The sequence below is a fragment of the Garra rufa genome, chromosome 21, assembly GCF_049309525.1.
Source record: "Garra rufa chromosome 21, GarRuf1.0, whole genome shotgun sequence".
Lineage (NCBI taxonomy): Eukaryota > Metazoa > Chordata > Actinopteri > Cypriniformes > Cyprinidae > Garra > Garra rufa.
The window spans coordinates 40,760,762-40,781,682 of record NC_133381.1 but is presented as its reverse complement, the minus strand read 5'-3'; the positions used below and the strand labels follow the sequence as shown (position 1 = coordinate 40,781,682).

The 20,921-nt window shown below is 35.1% G+C and overlaps 1 protein-coding gene across 4 annotated transcripts in view; it reads left to right on the top strand.

The window, feature by feature from the left end:
- The window catches only part of fermt2 (FERM domain containing kindlin 2), a 56,252-nt gene that overhangs the window by 14,438 nt on the left and 20,893 nt on the right, over positions 1-20,921 (top strand). For 2 of the 4 annotated variants that reach the window (XM_073826640.1, XM_073826639.1), the window contains exons 3-5: positions 5,011-5,244; positions 12,049-12,177; positions 17,027-17,059. In XM_073826640.1, the coding sequence (XP_073682741.1) occupies positions 5,011-5,244; positions 12,049-12,177; positions 17,027-17,059 (396 nt within the window). The remainder of the gene's footprint in view (positions 1-5,010; positions 5,245-12,048; positions 12,178-17,026; positions 17,060-20,921) is intronic. The other 2 variants (XM_073826642.1, XM_073826641.1) reach the window with 1 other exon arrangement.

The window sequence follows — 20,921 nt, the reverse complement described above, 5'->3', positions numbered from 1 at the left end:
AGGTACTATTCAGATATGCATAGTTTTATACATAAACCTCATTATAGGAATATTAAAATGTTCACTGTGTAATGAATAGTCTTTGTGAATTTTTGTAATTATTTATTACTCTTTATTGCTCTGTTAAAACAATAGTTACATTACATTTTATATTACAAAATGTAACAAAAATATAACAAATATAACAAATATGACACAAAATCGATACTCGGAATCGGCTGCAATGTGTGCTGCTGCCATTTAATCAAGTGAAATAATTTAAGATACCCGTTTCATTTTGAGGCTAAATGGGTTTGTTTTGTCAAACATACAGTATTTATTTTATTTATGCGGGTCTTTTAAAAAGGTCTTTAAGTTTGGCTTTAAAAAAAATCAGATACCTGTTAATGTGGTTTAATTTTGTAAATTGGTGCTCCAGGTTAAAATGGCTGTATATACTCTATTTAATTTTGCCATTCACTTGTCCAAGTAAAATGCATATAGTTAATGAAATCAAAACATTTGCCTTTGAGACCAAATTAAATGCATACTTTTTCGTGTTTGTAGGAACATGTTTTGTGTTGTTTTTATTAATCTTGATTTTCAAAATGTGCTTGCGTGTCTTTCCTGGTCATGCTGGTGTTGTGCTCAGCTGAGCAACGGCCAAGGTCATAGTTTTCAGCTTGTTTTCACCAAACTCCGTTGTTTACCTACAAAACACTGAAATATCCACAATCTTCATCCAGAATAAATTTTTTGCTGCTACAGTTGCATTGCTGCTTTTGAGTGCAAAGTTAGGAGGTGAATATATTGAAGTGTGTTTTCACTAGTCGTCAACTAGGTCTTGCTAACAGGCTTGATTTGACAGTTGCAGAGAGAGCAAAAAAACCTTGTCATTAGCAGAATTCATACAGAGTTCACTGGAGCAAATTAACACTTACGGATTTGCAAATGAACTCAATCAGCACAGTAAATGTCTTATTTTAAATATGACTTATTTTAAATTACCCTATTGAACATTAAGTGTGCGTTGTTATTAATGTAACTTAACCCTATTATTTTCTTTGAATAATATAAAAATGATAGAAAAGGTGGGTTACACTGCCAATTTTTGAAAAGTACGATTTTTAATGTTCTTTAAAGTCATCCCCTCTGCTCACCATCACTCAAGCCTACATTTGTTTGATCCAAAGTACAGCAAAAACAGTAAATATTTTTACTATTTTAAATAACTGTTTTCTATTTGAAAATAGTTTAAAATGTTATTTATTCCTGAGATTTCAAAGCTGAATTCTTAGCATCATTTCTTCAGTCACAAGATCCTTCAGAAAACATTCTAATATTCTGTTTTGCTGCTTAAAAAAATTATTATTATTATTATTTTGAAAACAGCGGAGTAGAATTTTTTTTCAGGTTTCTTTGAAGTTCAGAAGAACAGCATTTGTCTGAAATGGAAATAGTTTTTAACATTATGAATGTCTTTATTGTCACTTTTGATCAATTGAAAGCATCCTTGCTGAATACAAGCATTAATTTCTATTAAAGTATTAATCCCCCTCTCTATTCATCATGAATCCTGAAAAAATTTACTGTTTTAAATATTGATAATAATAATATTAAAAATGTTCATTTGTATAAATATTCAGAATTATCTGTACATTTTAAAACATCTTTGTTCCTTTTTTGCGGAGCCCTTCACATTAAATATGATAAATCATCTCACGAATGAGCACATTTTATTCATTTGTTCTTTTTGGTAAAACGTAAGCATGTTTTACAAATTCTTTCCCATCCATATTTTCAGAACGACTGAGAAAAGACTCTTGTTTGCAAAAGTTTATAATCTAGAAAATCTAGATACAGTGAAGTGTTGCACTATTTTTATTTCTTTGATAGGCGGTTTAGTCCATTTTCATCTTGAGAGGAAGTGAAAGTTTATTTAATATCTAATGTATTATGTACTACAGTTTAGCTCCATGCACCTTACTGCCTTTTAGGCATCTTTCTGTGGATCTACAATAAAACTCTACAAGATGTAATAGAACCATAGAGGACAGTGCTTCTCTTTTGAGCGATTCTACCATTTCCTGAAGTCTGTTGAAGTCTTCAGAATTTTTTTCTCGTTGTTCAAGATGATTGTAGACTCTCATTGAGAATCAAACATGTGTTGTCTTTTATTCTGTGTTATGTTGTTATGGAGATAAACGCCGTGGTTGGCTAGTAAATGAGACGCAGTGATTGAAATGAGACCAGTGTGTCTTTTCATTGGGTGTGGAAGAGAAAAACTGAGTCAGTGCATTTTGTGTGTAGATAAATGGTCACGACAATGACAGAAGTGGACAGAATTGGAGAAAAGATTGAAGAGATGTTTCAAGAAATCGATTGTCACATTCATTGTTTTGTCCTGATCACAATGTCTTAAGTTTTTCTTTGTCCGAAATAAACTTTGTGATCTAACAAAAATAAACCTAAATATAGGTGCTGTATACACCATTTTCACGTTTCTTCATTCTGCTAAGAGTATTATAAAGCTATGGTTTCTTACCTGCCCTAGTTGGATGGAAAACTGTTTAAACCCAAAACTTAAAATCCCACAGAAAACATGGCTAAAACTATACTATGAGTTCAAACAGCTTCTTTCATTAGAGTTTGGTTAGATGTTGGCGATCCACTTTCACAGTCACACACACACACACACACACACACACACACACACACACACACACACACACACACAAATAATGCGGAGAAACTGGATAGTGGTCTGCTAAAGGGGGAAACGGTTTCCTTTGTCTGCTCACATGCATACCTGTGTCCTGACCTCAGTGATGGAGAGACGCCACTGGTTCAGCCCACATTCATTCAAGCCCCAGGATAGTTTGATTGGGTGATTATTCACACCACAAACTCAATGAGAAAGTGAAGCCAGCTGCCAAACAATCTGAGAGCTACACACCTCTCAATCACTTCTCATGTCACTATATGCTGCTTGTCAGTGTATGACGAGGCTGGTGGGTTGTCACAGTGGCTATTATTACTGGCTTTTAGTTTGGTAAAAAATATGATTTTTCGATACATAATGATACTGAAATGTCTGAGACAGTTTGGGACTATTTTTCCACTGTGCTCTCAAACTCTCTCTTCTCTCTGACAGAAAGTTGACACTCTACACTGTGTGTATAGTAATTATACAAGTATATAGTCCATTGTGCTGTGTGTTTCAGAGTCAAGTGCATCTCTGGATTCTTGTACATGAGCAGTTTGTGATCCAGTCTTTTTAGCAGTTCAGGGTGGCTCATTTTACAGAAAATGTACTGAAGTTGTGTATGTACTGTGAGTTTAACATGGATTTGGAAAATGTAGTGTGCACTAGTTAGCTTATTTTAACATTCATATAATTCATGCTTTCATGCATTTTACACAGATTTATAATGAAAAGTAACAATTCCAGTTTATTTGTATATTGATTTAAAGCAGCTTTAACAGAAATCAAAATGAAAATGGAAAATATCAAAAATTAAAACTAATTCAAACTATAGAAGTATCTTGGATACTAAGATAACACTAGTTTCTAGTACAACAACATGTTTACAGTTGTTTTGTATGACTTGCGATAATTTTCTGTACATTTAATCAATTTTGTTTTTGCCATTTATTAGGTTTAGTTTTTGTGTGTCTTTATAGATTTTATGCATTTTTATTTTAGTTTGTGTTATTTTAGCACATCAAAGTAAACTATAATAAGTGAGAAATCTTTCCTGGGCAACTAGATGGAAAAAAAAAAAGAACCTAGCTATTTTTGTTAGTTTATTATTTTTGTAAATATTTTATTTTAGATCATGCTTAGCTTAGTTTAGATTATTATTATTATTATTTATATATATAGTTTTAGTTGACTATAATAACCCTGATATGAAAACCCTGATAGTTTTTATAATTATTTATTTATTATTTGTAAAATAATATACTTATGAAATATTCCTTTTTTTACAATGCAAAAGTAGTATATTTCTGTTTTATAATAATAGTAATGTGACTTTAATAATAATAGTCACATTATTAATATTATTTTTTTATTATTATAATTAAGAAAATATTTTGACTATGGTCAAAAGTAAGTTAAATTAGGCATAAATTTCATACTCTGACCCCCGGTTACAAAGACAAGGCTTAAGCCTAGTCTTAGATCAAATCTTGAGCTATTTCAACTGAAAGAAACATGCACTGACTGATTTTAAAGCATGTCAGTGTCTTTGTTTTGTCTCAAGATGCACACCAGTTTTGTTATTTTCTAAGACACATTTATAAAATATACTTAAATGTAATTAAACTATGGTCTAATCCTGGTTTAGCCTAAGCCCTGTCTGTAAAACCAGGCCTTAATGTTGTGGGAATTTTACCCCATGGTATTGAAAATGGCATTGAATATCAATATTGTTCAAAGTATTGTATCAAAGTTAGAAATTCCAGTTTCTCAAAAACACTGGGCTTTAACTGTCCCTCCTGAGTACACCAAAAAAAAAAAGCAAGCGCAGAGTCGTGCGTTGTATGCTGAGTGGGTGTAGTATGTCTCCTGGTTATTATGAATTGGATTCTTCTTCTGCAGTCCACATCCTGTGTTGTTTGTGTGCAGCTGCTAAAGGAAAAGCAGGTTTTGAGTGTCAGACTCGGATTACGGTGTGAATGTGGAACAAAGAGTGAGGCTTGACCCTGATCTCCTTACTCACACATACAAACACTTCTCAGCATTTCACCCCCAACTGCTCCTATTTTCGTCCCGTGCGCTTGAACGCTTGGCCTCTTGCTTTCATCCAGAGTAGAACGCAGCCCTCCAGTTTGGCAAGTTCACTTTCACAAACACATCTGACACTTAACCATATTTCCCTTTAGTTGACCTCGTTTTCAACTCGATCCCATTGCCGTGCTCGCAGCCAAATTAGAGGCCAATTTTAGCTTGGTTGCTTTTCATCCCTCCCTTTCCCAATGTTTGTCAATTTGATTCCTAACCTTGTCATATTTATCTTCATGCAGATGTGAAGAAGGACTGGTCGGATCATGCGCTGTGGTGGGAGAAGAAGAAGACCTGGCTGCTAAAGACGCACTGGACGCTTGATAAATACGGCATTCAGGCCGACGCCAGGCTGCTCTTCACACCGCAGCACAAGCTGTTGCGCCTGCAGCTGCCCAACATGAAACACATGAGGGTGAAAGTCAACTTCTCTGACCGCGTCTTCAAGGCCGTGTCTGACATCTGCAAAACCTTCAGTGAGTGCTGCTGCTTTCACTAAAATATTACTCAGCTATTTCATAACTCCATTAGCCTAACTCAATCTTCCCGCTGGTCATGAAGAACAATACATCAGGATAATTGTGTTATTTTGCTATACATTAGAGCGCATTCACCCTTCGGTGCTGAGAACAGATGTAGGCTTTGGTAGAGAGATGGTGCTAAATCAGAATACAGCGACAGCTTAAAGGCCCCATCAAATGGATTCACAAACACAATTGTTTTCGTGTGCTGATGTGTTTCCCGTTGACCAATACAAGGGCACATACTTTTAAAAAGCAAATAGCCTTTAGTTTTAGTCACACCCCAGCTAATGTTGGACAAAAAAAATCATTAAAAAAAAAAGATTGTGAAACAATGCATTATGCAACGATAAACATTTAAAGCACTCGGGTGCCATGCTGTAGTCACTGGTGGTCATTTGATATGGGTTTTTATGGCTGATGAGGATAATCTAAGAGATGGATGGTCAATATAATGCCAATATATGTGACCCTGGACCATAAAACCAGTCTTAAAGGAGATTACTTTCCAGAACAAAAATTTACAGATAATTTACTCATCCCCTTGTCATCAAAGATGTTCATGCCTTTCTTTCTTCAGTTGTAAAGAAATTGTTTTTTGAGGCAAAGATTTGGACTTCTATGGTGCCCGCAAATGTGAACTTCCAAAATGCAATTTAAATGCAGTTTCCAAATGCCTTTAAACGATCCCAGCTGAGGAAGAAGGGTCTTATGCAGTGAAATGATCAATTATTTTCTGAAACAATTAACAATTTATATACTTTTTAACCTCAAATGCTCGTCTTATCTAGCTCTTGGAGGAGAAAATGAGATGGGAGTTTTTCGACATACATTAAGATGCATTAAGGGGCAGTTTGTGTTCTTTTATTCCATCCGCTCTGTTTTGGATTGTTGGTTTATGTACACATACATCAGATGGATGTTGTGTTCGCTGTTTCATCTTGTTTCGTTGTCAGCATCTCAAACCATATGCTTCTCTTTATGAGATGCTCTTAATTTAAAAGCAATCTCACATCTCAAGGTTCCTGTTGTCTGTTTCATTCTGTTGTACTCATGCAGCATTTAGCTCAAATAATACATGCTGATGATATTTACTACTGTGCATCATGGTAATACTGTTTAGAAATCCAGTGGCGCTGCTGTTGCTTTGAGGCTTGAGTGCCATGATAATGCCACAGCACTGCTAACTAATAACTCAGTTCGGTAAAGGTGCGCTTGACCACATTTCTTGCTTTTTGGTCTTTTGACTGGTCTTTATTATTTGTTAAACACACTGATCTGTATTTTGTTGCGTAGATAAGACCCAGCATGCCCTTGAACTGCTCCAAATCCTGTTTCATAAACAGTTCTTATCAGTGTAACTGGCTGATGGTAACTTTTGTTGTGTCCATATATAGAAAACAAGACCTCATGAGCCCTTACAGGTTCAATCTTCTCGCTATCAATATCTGCAAAAAAAAGTATTTCGACCTGGAAAGAAGTCAGATGACCTCCTCTCTCAAATTGATTTGAATTGATCTCAACTCTCTCTCTAACTCGCACACACAAAAATAGCATGAAATGTTGGTCTTTACATATATTATTTATGTGAATACTTCAGTAGGTCAATAGGATTTAGTTTAAAATAAACCTTTTTTTTTCACACTAAACCTTCTCTCATTTTTTTGGAAAGTATCGTCATACTCGCATTAAAGCTGGTTCTGAAAAAAACTCCAGCATCATTTGCTTACAATTGGCACTTGATTTTGATCTTTTGTTATCTAATGCAATGGCATTCAGATAATTTTGAATGTTCAGATGCTTTTGGGGATGACTGTATGTCTTGTAGAGCGTGCAGAATAGTATGAGGAAGGGATGAGGGACAGGAAGTTAACTACAGTCCAGCTGGCAATAGCTGCAGACAGCCAGTGAGACAATGATCATCCAGCTCACAAATGCTGTCTCTCTCTGTCTCTGTGTCTAAGCTGCCAGAGAAATTGGGAGTTGCTTCTTCATTAGTTGAAATCACTTGGTTATGCAGCTGGAGTTTGCCGCTGATGAGAGAGATCCAGATAGTATTCCTCCACAGAAGAGGACATGTGCTTGGTAATTCCACTTTTAATTGAATTCCAATCACAGATGAACAGAAATGAGTAATGCTTGAAGCCCACATGATTTTACAATGCCTTATTAAGAGGATAGTTCACACAAAAAATTAAAAGCTGTTAATTTTCTTACCCTTATACCATCCAAGATGTATAGGACTTAAAGGATAACTATTGCCAAAATGCAACCTGGGCTGTTTTTTTTTTTTTTTACTGTGAACGAGACAAACTTATATCTAAAAGCATAATTACGACAAACGAGCCGTTTTCGTTGACCGTGATTTCGTTTTGTGAATGGGAGTTCTAGGGGCATTAATTTAAGCGCAGCAAAATCGATATTTTTACAACACTAAGAAGGCTCGACACACCATGAAACTTTGCTCGAAGTATCGCCTGGGTCTCTACACATGAACTCGAGCATTGAGAACATTGTTTGTGTACACAGAGTTTACTAAAAAGAAAGGTTTTGAACAACTCACTTACACTGTTTGAGTTTCCGCTCGCGGCCATCTTGCCAGTCAAGAGGTGTCGATCTCCGAATGCGAGGATGGATAGCTCCTAAAGCATATTTCCATATAAATACACGGCTAATTGGTTGTTTTGTCGCAAGTGAAAAACAATATTAACCTTCTAGTTGGAAGAAGAGCCTCATATAAGCCTATGGAGTCCATTCATTCGCATTCAGAGATCGACACTTCTTGACTGGCAAGACAGCCGCGAGCGGAAACTCAAACAGTGTAAGTGAGTTGTTCAAAACCTTTGCTTTTTAGTAAACTCTGTGTACACAAACAATGTTCTCAATGCTGGAGTTCATGTGTAGAGACCCAGGCGATACTTCGAGCAAAGTTTCATGGTGTGTTGAGCCTTCTAAGTGTTGTAAAAATATCGATTTTGATGCGCTCAAATTTATGCCCCTAGAACTCCCATTCACCAGCCATTGACCACAAAACGAAATCACGGTCAATCTCAAAAATGGCGCATTTGTCGTAATTATGCTTCTAGATATAAGTTTGTCTCGTTTACATTAAAAAAAAAAAAAAAAAAAAAAAAGCCCAGGATGCATTTTGCCAATAGTTATCCTTTAAGTAGAACAGTTAAAAATATTTTTGGCTGAAACCATGGTCCTTCATTAAAAGTCACTGGCTAATCTCATTTAGAAAGTGAAAAAAAAACCCACACATACAGGCAACACAAAGTCAGTGCAAGAAACTGAACATTATTTAGAGCATTATTACCTGTAATCCAGAGCTTCAGGCAAACTGGGAAATCTGATTGTTTTCTGCAAACTGCTTCTTTTGGACAGTTTGATTCAATGAATTGGTTCAAATAACCGATTCACCAGTTTGTTTATGTAATCATGCAATAATGTAACATAAACACAGTTATATTAATAAGGCATGCACAATAATTATGTGAAATGCAGATGTTTTACATGTCTAAAGCATATAAAGTGAATAAATCTGAATAAAAGATGACTGAGTTGGCAAAAACCAGCATCATAGGATCATATATACTTAAGTCATAGTTAGGGCTGCTCGATTATGGCAAAATATCATAATTACTTTGGTCAATATTGTAATCATGATTACTTAACATAAAACAGCATAGTCTTCACTGTAAGAATTAAACATGTTTTGTTTATAAAAACTACAAAAGTCCCTCCATCAAGAGCAGTGAGTGATTTAGTCTTTGTCTTTTGTTGTTTTATTAACATCAAGCACAGAGACGGCAGAAGGAATATTACTTGTGGCCGCTTTAAGAGCTGCATGGATCCAATATATTGTATGTTATTTTGAGACATAACTGACAAAGGTTTACACAAATAATCACCAAATGCTGCATTTTGACATATTTGCATATAATTGACCATAGACATCTTAAGCTAAATGTTCACTTTACTTGTCCGTGTTCTGCTCCGGCTCTGAACGCATACACAAAACAGCACAAATGACTTTTCATGCTTTTAAAAACACAACATCAAATAAACATTAATAAATCAAGCACGTCCCATTTTATGCAAGTCATGTTACTTGATTTTACTGATTTGCATGCGAAATTGGCTTTTATAGCGGAGTGAAAGCACACAAAGGAGGCAGAATCGGGAGCAATAATCGTTTTATCTTGATTATTGCATTTTCATAAGTTTGAAGCCAAAATCGAAATCGAGCAACTGTCAGTCGTTGAAAGTGAGTTTTGAGTGAGTAACTTGTACAGGGTGGGCCATTTATATGGATACACCTTAATAAAATGGGAATGGTTGGTGATATTAACGTCCTGTTTGTGGCACATTAGTATATGTGAGGGGGCAAACTTTTCAAGATACTAATGTGCCACAAACAGGACGTTAATATCACCAACCATTCCCATTTTGTTAAGGTGTATCCATATAAATGGCCCACCCGGTGTATCTATATAAATGGCCCACCCTGTAGACCTGTGCTGCTTGAGCGACAAACTGTTTCAGATGCTTTAATCCATTGAACCCGATGATTTGGTTAATTCAGTTTGCTAGAAGGACCAGTTCATTCATGAACCAGACATCACTTTGGACCAGGCCTCCAGTGCTGAAAGGGTTTTTGGTGCTTTGTGAATAGTGGTGTCACCACTACCAACCAGGTAAATTTTAGCCTAATTTAGGCCTGAAACATCTGTACTTTTATTTTATAATGGTTGTGAATACCCGTGATGTGAGTGTGGCTCTTGAATTAGCCTGCATGTTCATTCATTGTTTAACGCTGGCTTCATAATGCTTACTCTCTCTCGGCTTGTATCCGCTGTTCTTGTTGGCATTTTCTCCTCGCGTTACTGTTGCTTCTCATTGGATCATGAAATAAATTAGAGTGTGTAATATTTGCCTCCTAGAGTGAGCGGATTGCATTTCTCCAGAGCGCTTTGCCTAACACAAGAACTGCCGTCAGAGAAGAAATAAAATGAGAAATGTGTGGTTTCTCCGTCAGAGCGTTCTCTACGAGTTTCTTGTGAGTTACGGCTGTTTGATTTGGGAGCGTTTGCTGAAGGATCTTCTGTTTGTTGATTGGAATTTCAGAGGAGGCGCTCGCTCACTCCCAGCACTCCAGTGACCTGCTACAGTTCGCTCACTTATGGCTGTAAAAGGGCAGACTCGGAGAGAGAGAGAACTGCCATCTGGTAGTTCTTAAAACCTCTGGAATGCTTTTGCTTTAGTAACACAACTAAACAAGCCATTCCTGCCAAGCCGTGAAGCCCCTCCCCAATACACTCGCACTTCGTCACACTCGTTTCCTCCAGGACTCTGGAAAATCCAGGGAGTGCGAGTCGTCCTGCCATAATGCTTAAAGTAGAGGAGAATTTAACTTCAAGAATTTCAATAAAAACTCTTTTAATGCTGAAACTGTCAACGCCAGTTACTGCCAATTGTTTTTAAATATGTTTTACTCAATATGCAAAATGTCTCTTGGACTTTCATGTACTTTTTGGGAGTCGTGGAGTCGTCTTCTCAAGGGTTCATTAGTTTGGTCTGCTTTAAACATCTGATGTTGCTTAAGGCCCTCTGATTTCCAAAAAGTGGAAAATGCTGATGAATTTAGTCATAAAAGGGTATTTACACTCACCATATATAGCAAATTTTGGATGAATGAATCAAAAGTAGGGCTGTACACTTAATGACTGCTATTGAAATATAAAGTATGCATGTCTATAATAATAATAATAATAATAATAATAATAATAATAATAATTCATCTATTAAAACTTAATGTTTTTTACATATCACATTTGAAATATCACAGACAATCTTTTTTACAGAACTTTGCAGAAAACAAAAGAAATGGTTACATTTTCAATTTCATTACATTTTAAAATATTAATTTGTTAATGTTTTATGCCTTCATTTGATTACCACTGTTTTAATTAACTGTTTTAAAGATAAATAAATAAAAATAAAACAATAGGGCCCTATTGTTGTTGTTGTTAATTAATTAATTAATTAATTCATTCATTCATTAATACAAGTAATAATAATCAACAAGATCCAACAATAATCAGTAATCTAACAAGACTTTATAGGGCCCTTTTTTATAAACATTTAAAATTTTAATTAGAAAATACAATTGCATTGCATACGTTCCGTAATTGTAATTAATTAAACATGCTTTTTGATTACTAGAATTTAATTTAACTATTAAAATGGAATTTAGAGAAAGGCAAAACGTTTGATAGGGCCGTATTTGTTATACTTTTTTTCTCCTTGAGTTTGTGGTAAAAATGTAATTTTATCAGTTTAAGAAAATTTGTGCTTGCACATGCGGAACTTATCATTTTATAATTAATATTATACATTAATTAATACTATACATCAGATACCCTGATATGATGGGAGTCTAAAGAATGAACACATGCTCAGCCTTGTAAGCATAACATCAAGGCCACTATAGGGCGAATTATTGCTGATTGCAAGCATTCAGAATACAGAATAAATCTGATAATTCAGACAGCTTGTTTTAAAAATACACATTTTAGATGCGTTTAGAACATTTTAGAACTATTTTCATATAGACTTGAGACTTGCACGTGTTTCTGTTTCTAAGTCTTCATTGCATGTCTCTTTCCTGTTGAAATGACCCTCAGAGTCTGAGACACCTTGTGTCTTGGATGAGGTTTGCTGACCTTTTAAATACAACGCATCCCTTTTTCACAGACATCCGGCATCCTGAGGAGCTCTCCTTACTGCGCAAACCCCGCGACCCCAAGAAGAAGAAGAAAAAGCTGGAGGAGGCAGAGGAGGAGGCGCTGGAGCTGGAAGGACCACTGCTCACTCCTGGATCAGGTATGTCTCCGATCACCATCACCATGTGGACTGCAAAGATGTCTTCTTCTTCAAAGAACTACTCAAACTATTTATAAAGTCCACTTCAGAAAATGGGCGATTTCTTTTTTTTTTTTTTTTTTTGTTCCCAAAACCTAGTGACCTGCCTACATGAGTCAGCATTATAATCATCATGGAACAAAATAAGTCTTTGGTTTTCACTCCTAGTCCTGAAGTCCAGCTGCACTGCACATTTTCTGTGTCTCCTTAATTAAACACAGCAGAATCAGATCATCGTATCATTAAGAGAGAGCTAAAAAGTGTCTGTCTGAAAGCTGAAAAAATGCTCCCTCTGCAGATGAGATACAGAGGTAGGAAGGCTACAAGGCGTGTCTGAATCCAGTGATCATGCAGTCTACTGAGATACTTTCATCCAATTAGTGTTTCTCTTAATAAATGAGTATAGTAGTAGGGCTGGGCGATTAATCGAAAAATAATCGAAATCGACATTCAGAACCTATAATCGTTAAAATTTTTCCAGGAAGATTATTTCAATTACTTTCCCTTTAAAAAACACAAGCGCTCCGTTACGTTATTCCGCCGACATGTCGATGGAGAGCTTAAACAGTATTTATACAGTAAAAAGTATTTACAGGATATACAAGGGTAATTTTATTTAGAGGAGATACTGCTTATTTTCTACTTTTAATATGAAAAACATTGAAAATTATTTATTTTGTTTCCAATAGTGCAAGTTATTTATTTTCACTAATTTAAGAAAAATGTGACTTTTCGTTTTAAGCAATGCTTGCTTTAATTTCAGTTGTTCAGTTGATGTTCAATTAATAATCATAGATCGTAGATAGTGTGTTTCCTTCAATTATTTTAAAATCAAGTAATGCACCCTTCATCCAAAAATCTCTCGCTTGTAATATGTGAACATATTTACTGTACAAAACTTGTCAGTGAACTATGAGGGCAAAAAAATAATTATTATATAAATATAATTAAATATAATTTTATTAATAAATAAAATAATCGTTCATTAATCGTAATCGGGTTAAAATGTTCAATTAATCGAGATTTTGATTCTAAGCCAAATTGCCCAGCCCTATATAGTAGTAATTAAATATTTGATTAGTTATCACTAAAGCTCGCTCTGTTTTTTTGTTGATTATTGGACCAGCTGCATAAACGAATTAAATAATGAAAGAGAACTTAGGGATCTATGAAATCTGTTTTTTTTTTTTTTCTTTTTATGATTTAACTATTCAATTAAATTTTAGTCATTAAAACATTTAATTAATTTAAATATTGCATCTTGTACACTTTAAAAGCAATTAATTAATTCAATTGATTTTATTTTTTCTGTTTCAATGGTTTAATTGAATTTTAATAAAAAAGCATAATGAATTGAATTAATAAAATATTAACAACTTAAATTTTAGATTGAATTACCCTGTATGTAAGGTTATATGCCTTATTTTTTTATGCCTTACATTTTAAATCCAGAGAACATTTTTACAAATTTAATTTTGTAATGAATTCTGTAAATCAATCCTTATTTTCCACATTGCTGACATCATAGGGAACTAATTCAATTAATTTTATTTTTTCTGTTTAAATGGTTTAATTGAATTTTAATCAAAAACACAATGAATTTGAATTCATAAACATTAGCAAATTAAATTTTAGAATGAAAGTGCCTTGTATGTAAGGTTTTATGCCTTAATTCTTTATTCCTTAAATTATAAATCCAGAGAAAAATTACAAATATATATTTTTGTGATAAATTCTGTGATTCAATCCTTATTTTCTACATTGCTAACATCATAGGACACTAAAGACAGGATTGAAAAGGTTTTAAATGTCCAAACGACTCAACCCAGTTGATTTTAATAGAATCTGAGCAAAATAGTAATAGAATTCCTTTCTTCAACAAACTTGAGGCATGGTTCTTATCCGTCACACGCCACACCTGCAATCATGCAGGTGGGGTTACATGCTGAACTAAAGTGCTTGGGATTTGAGGTTAGTTCGAATTGCAAACCCAAGTATGACCAATGGATAGTGATGGTTGACTTAAGCAACTCTGATTGTCGTGCCACATCGCATTGCTTGTTTGCGTCGTAGGCAGTGTTTGATGGTTTGGAACCCAAGAAGATCCATAATGATGCGTGTGTGGTTGAAGAGCAGGAAAACAAAAGGGTTGTTATATTGAAATAGTGCTGAAATGAGAAATGTGTGGGTTGAGAAGCAGTGTATCATTTGCAGGCCTGCTGCTCTCGCTCTAACTTCGGAGCGTGAATGGTTCAGATTCCGCACATATTTGGTCACGCTGCCATTTTGAAACAGAGCAGTCAGCTACATCGCCGAGCGCCCCACACATGATGCGCTAAAATCCATTTAAGATGCACAGAGGACCGACTCCATCTCCTCAGGTCTGCTTGAATAGGGTCTATTGTCCCAGGGCCACTGTGTGACGCGTCCCCCATGCAAACTCCACACGCAGGCCAAAACGCTTGTGCAGCGCACTGTGTCTGGAATCTGTTCTTCACTTGTTCCTTCATTACGACCATTTAACCTCATAATGACCCTCATTAAAATAAGGCAGGACTCCCAAAGTTTAGTGCCCATAAAGCTAGTAAAGCTGGTTTTTACTGCACAAAGGCTCTTTTGGAAAGGAGAAAATGGAGCGGGAGCTGCCGTGAGCCGTTTTGGTCCACGAAGGGAAATGACCCGAAGACCCGCCGCTTGATCCCCTCTCAGAGGGATTTAAGTACGAATCGCCGTGATAAGAATCGCTTCGATAACGTCTTGAGCAGGACATGAGCTCCACCCATAAGTACTGTCGTTCTTGCCCTTCCTCTTCGGATCTTAAAACAGCGCAATCGGCTCTGGAAGTAGAGCTCTGTCCTCCTCTGTTCTGTATCTGGACTCATGCACATTTATGCGTTTAGCAGATGCTTTTGTCCAAAGCAGCCTACAGAACAGGGAACAAAAGCAATTTGTCAAATAGCCTACAAAATTTGTAATATACAATGGCTTGTTTATTGGACTGCTAGACTAGGAAGTAAGCTAGAGAAGAGAAGAAACCCAGATGATTTATGTATGTGTATTTATTTATTTGAGAAGCACTAAAGGTACAAATGCAATGTTCTTCATACAAGGTGCTTGAAGTACTTGAAGTACTTTTTGAAAATTAAGGCTTGGAAAACCCTTGAAAACAGCAATATTCCTGAAGAGGTACTTCAAAAAGTGCTTGAGTTATTGAAATACAGTGTATGAAATGTTGATTTTTTCAATAAGTACATCACACAAAATTCACACATTTAATAAAAACCTACTTTTTTTTTTTTTTGCTTATTTCAGTGAAAGTCATATAACTAGTGAGCTAATCTAGTAGTAGTACTGACAGTGTTGTGTAAACAAGGCGGAAGATACAAAAAGAGGAACAGATGAACCAAATCATTTGAGTCATTTACGGTGGAAACACTCAGATTGATTCAGACTCATGTCTTCGATCATTCATTTCAAACGATTCACTGGGATTCAAAGAGGTGTTCATTTTTAAATTTCTACATCACTTGTAGTGATTTTAAAAAGCATATGGGTGAAACAGAGCTTTCCGAAACTCTGAATCTGAATCGGTAACTATTCCTTCGCAAAATGATTGACAGTTTCGAAACACTCCAATCGCATTGTGTATTGTGAATCATTTGTTTCAGATCGGGACTTCAAATCGCGTATTCTAAATCATTTGATTTAGATGAGAATTTCAGAGCAGATTTACAAATCATTTGGACTTAAAATCATGTATCTTGAATAATTTGATTCAGATCGGGACTTCGGAGCTGCGTAATGCAAATTATTTGATATTGATTGGAACAGGTTTGTGAATAATTTTGTGAATTGAATGATTCAAATTAAATGATTTTAAGTCCCGATCTATTTGTGAATTTTTTTTTTTCCTAATCAGTAGAAAACATCAAACAATTAAGGCAGTACAGTTATAAAAACAAAACAAAGAACTTTGTAATACTTAGTCGTAATACTTGTGCTTCAGTTTATTTTTTATTTTTGTTTTATTAGTATATTTTTATTTATGTTTGTCTTTTTTTTTAAATTTGAAAAAGAAGACATTGTTTTATAAGTGAGATCTCTGATTGAACTCCTTGAAAATAAAAAAAAGCAGAGCTTGAAAAGTTCTTAAATTCTGGAATTTAATTTTACAAAATCTGTTTCAATGGACTAGAAATGTCAGATCAGCAATTATCTTATATACAATGCATAAATAACTACTTGCAAAAATAGTTTATTGTCCAGCAAATTATAATGCAGCAATATTTGAGTGAACATCTGTTGATGTTAAATTGATAACGTGAGGTTTAATTACACAATTACAAAACTGTGATTTATTGTTTGTGTCTCAATCTTTAAATAGAAAATAAAGCTGCTCTTAAATTATTTACTTTAATGTAAAGGTGGATGAACTATTGTGTGTTATCTTTCTCCTTTCACTGAGTTAAAAAAAGGAAAAGTGCATTTTTTTTGTAAAAAAAAAAAAAGTATATTTAAAAAAGTTTCTCTGAGCATATATGTGGATGAGTTTAATGAAAAGGCTAAATGTGACCCTGTTATTCAGGATGTGTATGAACATCCTGTGTCTGTCTGCCTTGTCAAGGGAACTTGTCTTTTGTTTTTTTAAATATGAGTTAATTTCTTTTTGAAACTGTGGTTTCTTCTGATGTCTCATTTTGCATGTTAACGCTTTCCTTTTCTTCCAAGCTGTTAATCTCTTTAATCTATCCTTTCATTCCCCATCTTTCTCTTTGTTTTTTCTTTTCTACATTTCCTCCCATTCCTCAAGCCTCTGAGGTACTATACATTGGACCGGTAAAAGGTAAGGCTCACTGTTTTTTCTGGCTTCCTGCATTGCTTCCTTCACCTCTTCTCACCACAGCTGGAGCAGTCACCTGACCACTGCTGACTCCCAGAAATCCCTGGCTCTGGTCACCTGACTCTCTGCTTCAGTGACACCTCAGCTGATGAGGGTCATGAGATGAGCTTTGCCCAAACACTGCATTCCCTTACATAACCTTATCGGTTCACAGTTTGGCTTTTTAAATCCTCTCGCTTTGTCCTAAAATCTTTGTGAAATCAGAGATAAAGGAGTGAAAGGTCAAAAAGCTACCATCATCATCACCATTATTATTATTATTATTATTGTTGTTATTATTATTATTTTAACACAACCAATACTGATATTGATTATTCAAGTTTTATAATAACTTTGTCTAATAACTATTTCTATAATAACTAAATCTCATAATAACTGAAACAAGCAAGCTTACACGAAATATTAGGATGCATTTGTACATGATATGTGTCAGTGCATGTGTGTGCACAAAACATGAGTTGCTTTGCTAAGGTTCAAGGTTCTGTATGTAATACATACTGCATGTGACATATAAAAGACCTTGAACTTTTAATGCAGTTTGAACAGGAATATATTTCTAATACACACTGCAAAGTCTTATGTCATTGGTGCAATTGAAAGGAAGGAAGGAAATACCAGTGCTTGCAAGGAAGCAAAAGAATAGTGTTTAAGTCAAATGACAGAAAAGCTGTGAAGCCAAATAAACAGATTGTTAGTAAAATAAAGGAAAGGGCCTATGACAAAAAGGGGCTTTTCACACCTTTACATAGTTCCTAGAACTATTGACAGAAGTACCCGATTTTAGAGGAACTCTATTTGGGGGAACTAAACTAGCTCCTACTTTAGAGTAGGGTCTAAAACAGTTCTATAGGAACTATCAGTGACATAAGTGTATGTCGAATGGCCAAACGAATACGCATTTTTAAAAAGCCATGTAAACACACTTACACCCCGAGCATGGAAAACAGTGATGACTGCATTCATTACCTTTTGTCTTGATAAATTGTAATGCTTTAGGTTGTCATAGGAGATTTTGTCTTTTAGCCCAACCTTTTATTCTTTGAATTGAGTAAATTATATATTATAATTATACATTTATATTATCATGAAACCCACAATACACAACAAAAACAGCTCCGATCACGGTTTCCTCCATTCCCTGGTTGTTTCCTCAGAATAAAGCAAATAAAGATATCGCTGTCGGCTGCTTCAGAGTTTCTTCTGCCGGTGCGAATGCAACCAGGAAAATGGCCCAAGGAAGAAATTGCCCCTAAAGCCACAAAATTCAATATGCAGATAAATGCATGCAAAGACAAGCATACAGCATGACCAGTGTAGTCTGATCCACTAGCAAATTACTATATTAATTATTAATTCTTTTTATTTATATTTTGGAGATTTTTATAATGAATCAATGGAAAAATCTAGCCAATTTAATTACTACAGGTTTAACCTGTCTTTTGCCAGCTCAGCTGCGTGAATTTGGGAGAATATTATGATCTGGCCTGTGTTTTCACAAACCTATGTACCATTCTTTGTAGGGGTCTGAATCTCTAGGCACCTCATGATTTGATTCAATTCGATTTGATTACGATTCAGAAGGCTGAAATGATTATCAATGCTTGTTTTTGTTTTTTTTTTAAATACAGATTTCTTTTTCTCACAGCCTGACTATTAAAGCAAATTATCTGTAATGACCCATAATGAATTTATAAAACAAATGGAAGCGATTTGGCAAGTCAGCAACAAGGCTACAGAGAACCAACAGAAAGTGAAACGTGCCTGTAGCAGCACACTTTCTAAATTGGGTGGAAGTAGAGCTGCACGATATTGGGAAAAACTCACATTGCGATATTTTGTTTTTCTGCTATATATATTGCAATAAAAAAAAAAAAAAAAGCCAGATGATGAATAGCTCTATTTAGAATAAAATAATCAATGATTGGGGTGATTGTGTAGGTTAATCATCATAGAAAAGATAGATAAATATAATAGAAAAAAGATACAAATTAAATAAACAGTAGTAGTACTTTATATTTTTCAGGTAAGTCTACCAGCATTCCGGTACAGAAATTTAATAATCAAATATAAAATAACACTGCGTAGTCTTCACTGTATAAATTAAATCATTTTAGAGTTTCTACACTTTTTTTTAGACTATTTTTTCCCCAAATTCAGACTCTTATTCAGTTGATTTTTCCAGTCAGCAAGGTTTTAAAATCGGATTGTAACCAGCGTTTTCAGCCCAGAACTGACATTTCTATGGTGGAATTAGAGTGAAGGGTGGGCACCAGCCCAGGAACCAGCAGAGGAACCATGCTGGTGGAAAAAGGGGCATTAGTGCTTTGCTGAATTGTTCAGAGAATTTACTGAATCAACATCTGGCTCGCCCTCAAAATAAAGCCAGGTTTATGAAGCAACAATCACACGGTTTGAATATAATGAACCTCTGAAGATAGAGTTTCTTTTCCTCCATTGAAAGTCCATTGAAACGTTGGTGCTTCAAAAAATGAATTACAAATAAATAAATACAATGTAAAATGAATCCATATAAATGAAACAGTTTATTCTGAGTCTTCTAAGGACATAACGATTGCTTTTCTTGACAAACATTTAATTAGCGCACGTATTTGCTTGGCTTGCAAAAACAAACCTCACTGGTTTTTATGGAAGTTTATATGTGTTTGTGTAAAACATGAGAATGAACCTCATTGGTTCTTTAGCATTCAAACATTTTGAGCTTCTGTTTACAATATAGACATATTTAAATTCTAACAGTAATGAAAATGATGTGATGGATTGCACAGTTGTTTTAACAACATACCAAATATTCAGCTGAAGAAACATCATTCAGGAGACTAAAAACTGTTCTAGTCCATAAAACAATTATGAACCATTACACAACGATTACCACTGCAAATAATGTAAGTCTATCCCTCACAGTCTCATTTTCATCCGGTAAAATTCATTATGGTGTCTACCCTGATTAAAGTCTGATTTGATGTGTACCTGCGTTGATCAATGTTTGCATATGAATAAAAGCCTAAATGAGAAATGTACATTATATAAAGTGACCGTGTCTCTTCAGAAGACTAAGATTTAACTGTTCTGTCTTTATGTAAGTTTTCTCAAAATTTTGATTGCATAAACTTTTAATGGAGGGATAGAAATCTCAGGTTTGGGTAACATCCTTATTTATATATTAAAGATTACTAAAAGTCCTATGGATTTGGAATGACATGAAGTTCATGAAATTGTGACAATTTAAATTTTTTTGCAGACTAGCTCTTTAATATTGAATTGTAAGAGATATTGATTAGTAAAACAGTTTGACATTTGGCATATGAGCGAGTGAATGCTTCTTCACACTCACTATCAATGTTTTCTACGTGCCTACAGACACGAGTCTGAGCTGAAGCGTCGGTGTGATGTGTGTTTGTGGATTAGGATTCATTCGAACATTCCCAAACAGTGCGTAGAGTCGAGTAAACATCCTAACGCAGGCCTCCTCAGTTCCCTGATGGGAGTGGAAACCCCTCCAGTGAGTTTCTGAGAATGGCTCTGAGCCTCCCTCATGTCTCCTCAAGCCCTCTGTCTTTTCTCATGACCTCTGCCACCCCACAAGCACTTCCTGTCCCTCTTCACGACTGTGGCCTCTCACTGCCACATAAGTGGTTTTGCTTCTGTGTTTTACTCACTCTGCGATTGGTCTTTTGAGTGGTTAGAGAAGAATGTGTAGTGTAACTGTGATTTTTCAGATTTATGACAGTGGATAAACAATTTTAAGCAGTTGACAGATGATAGAGTCTTCCCATAAAATCACATC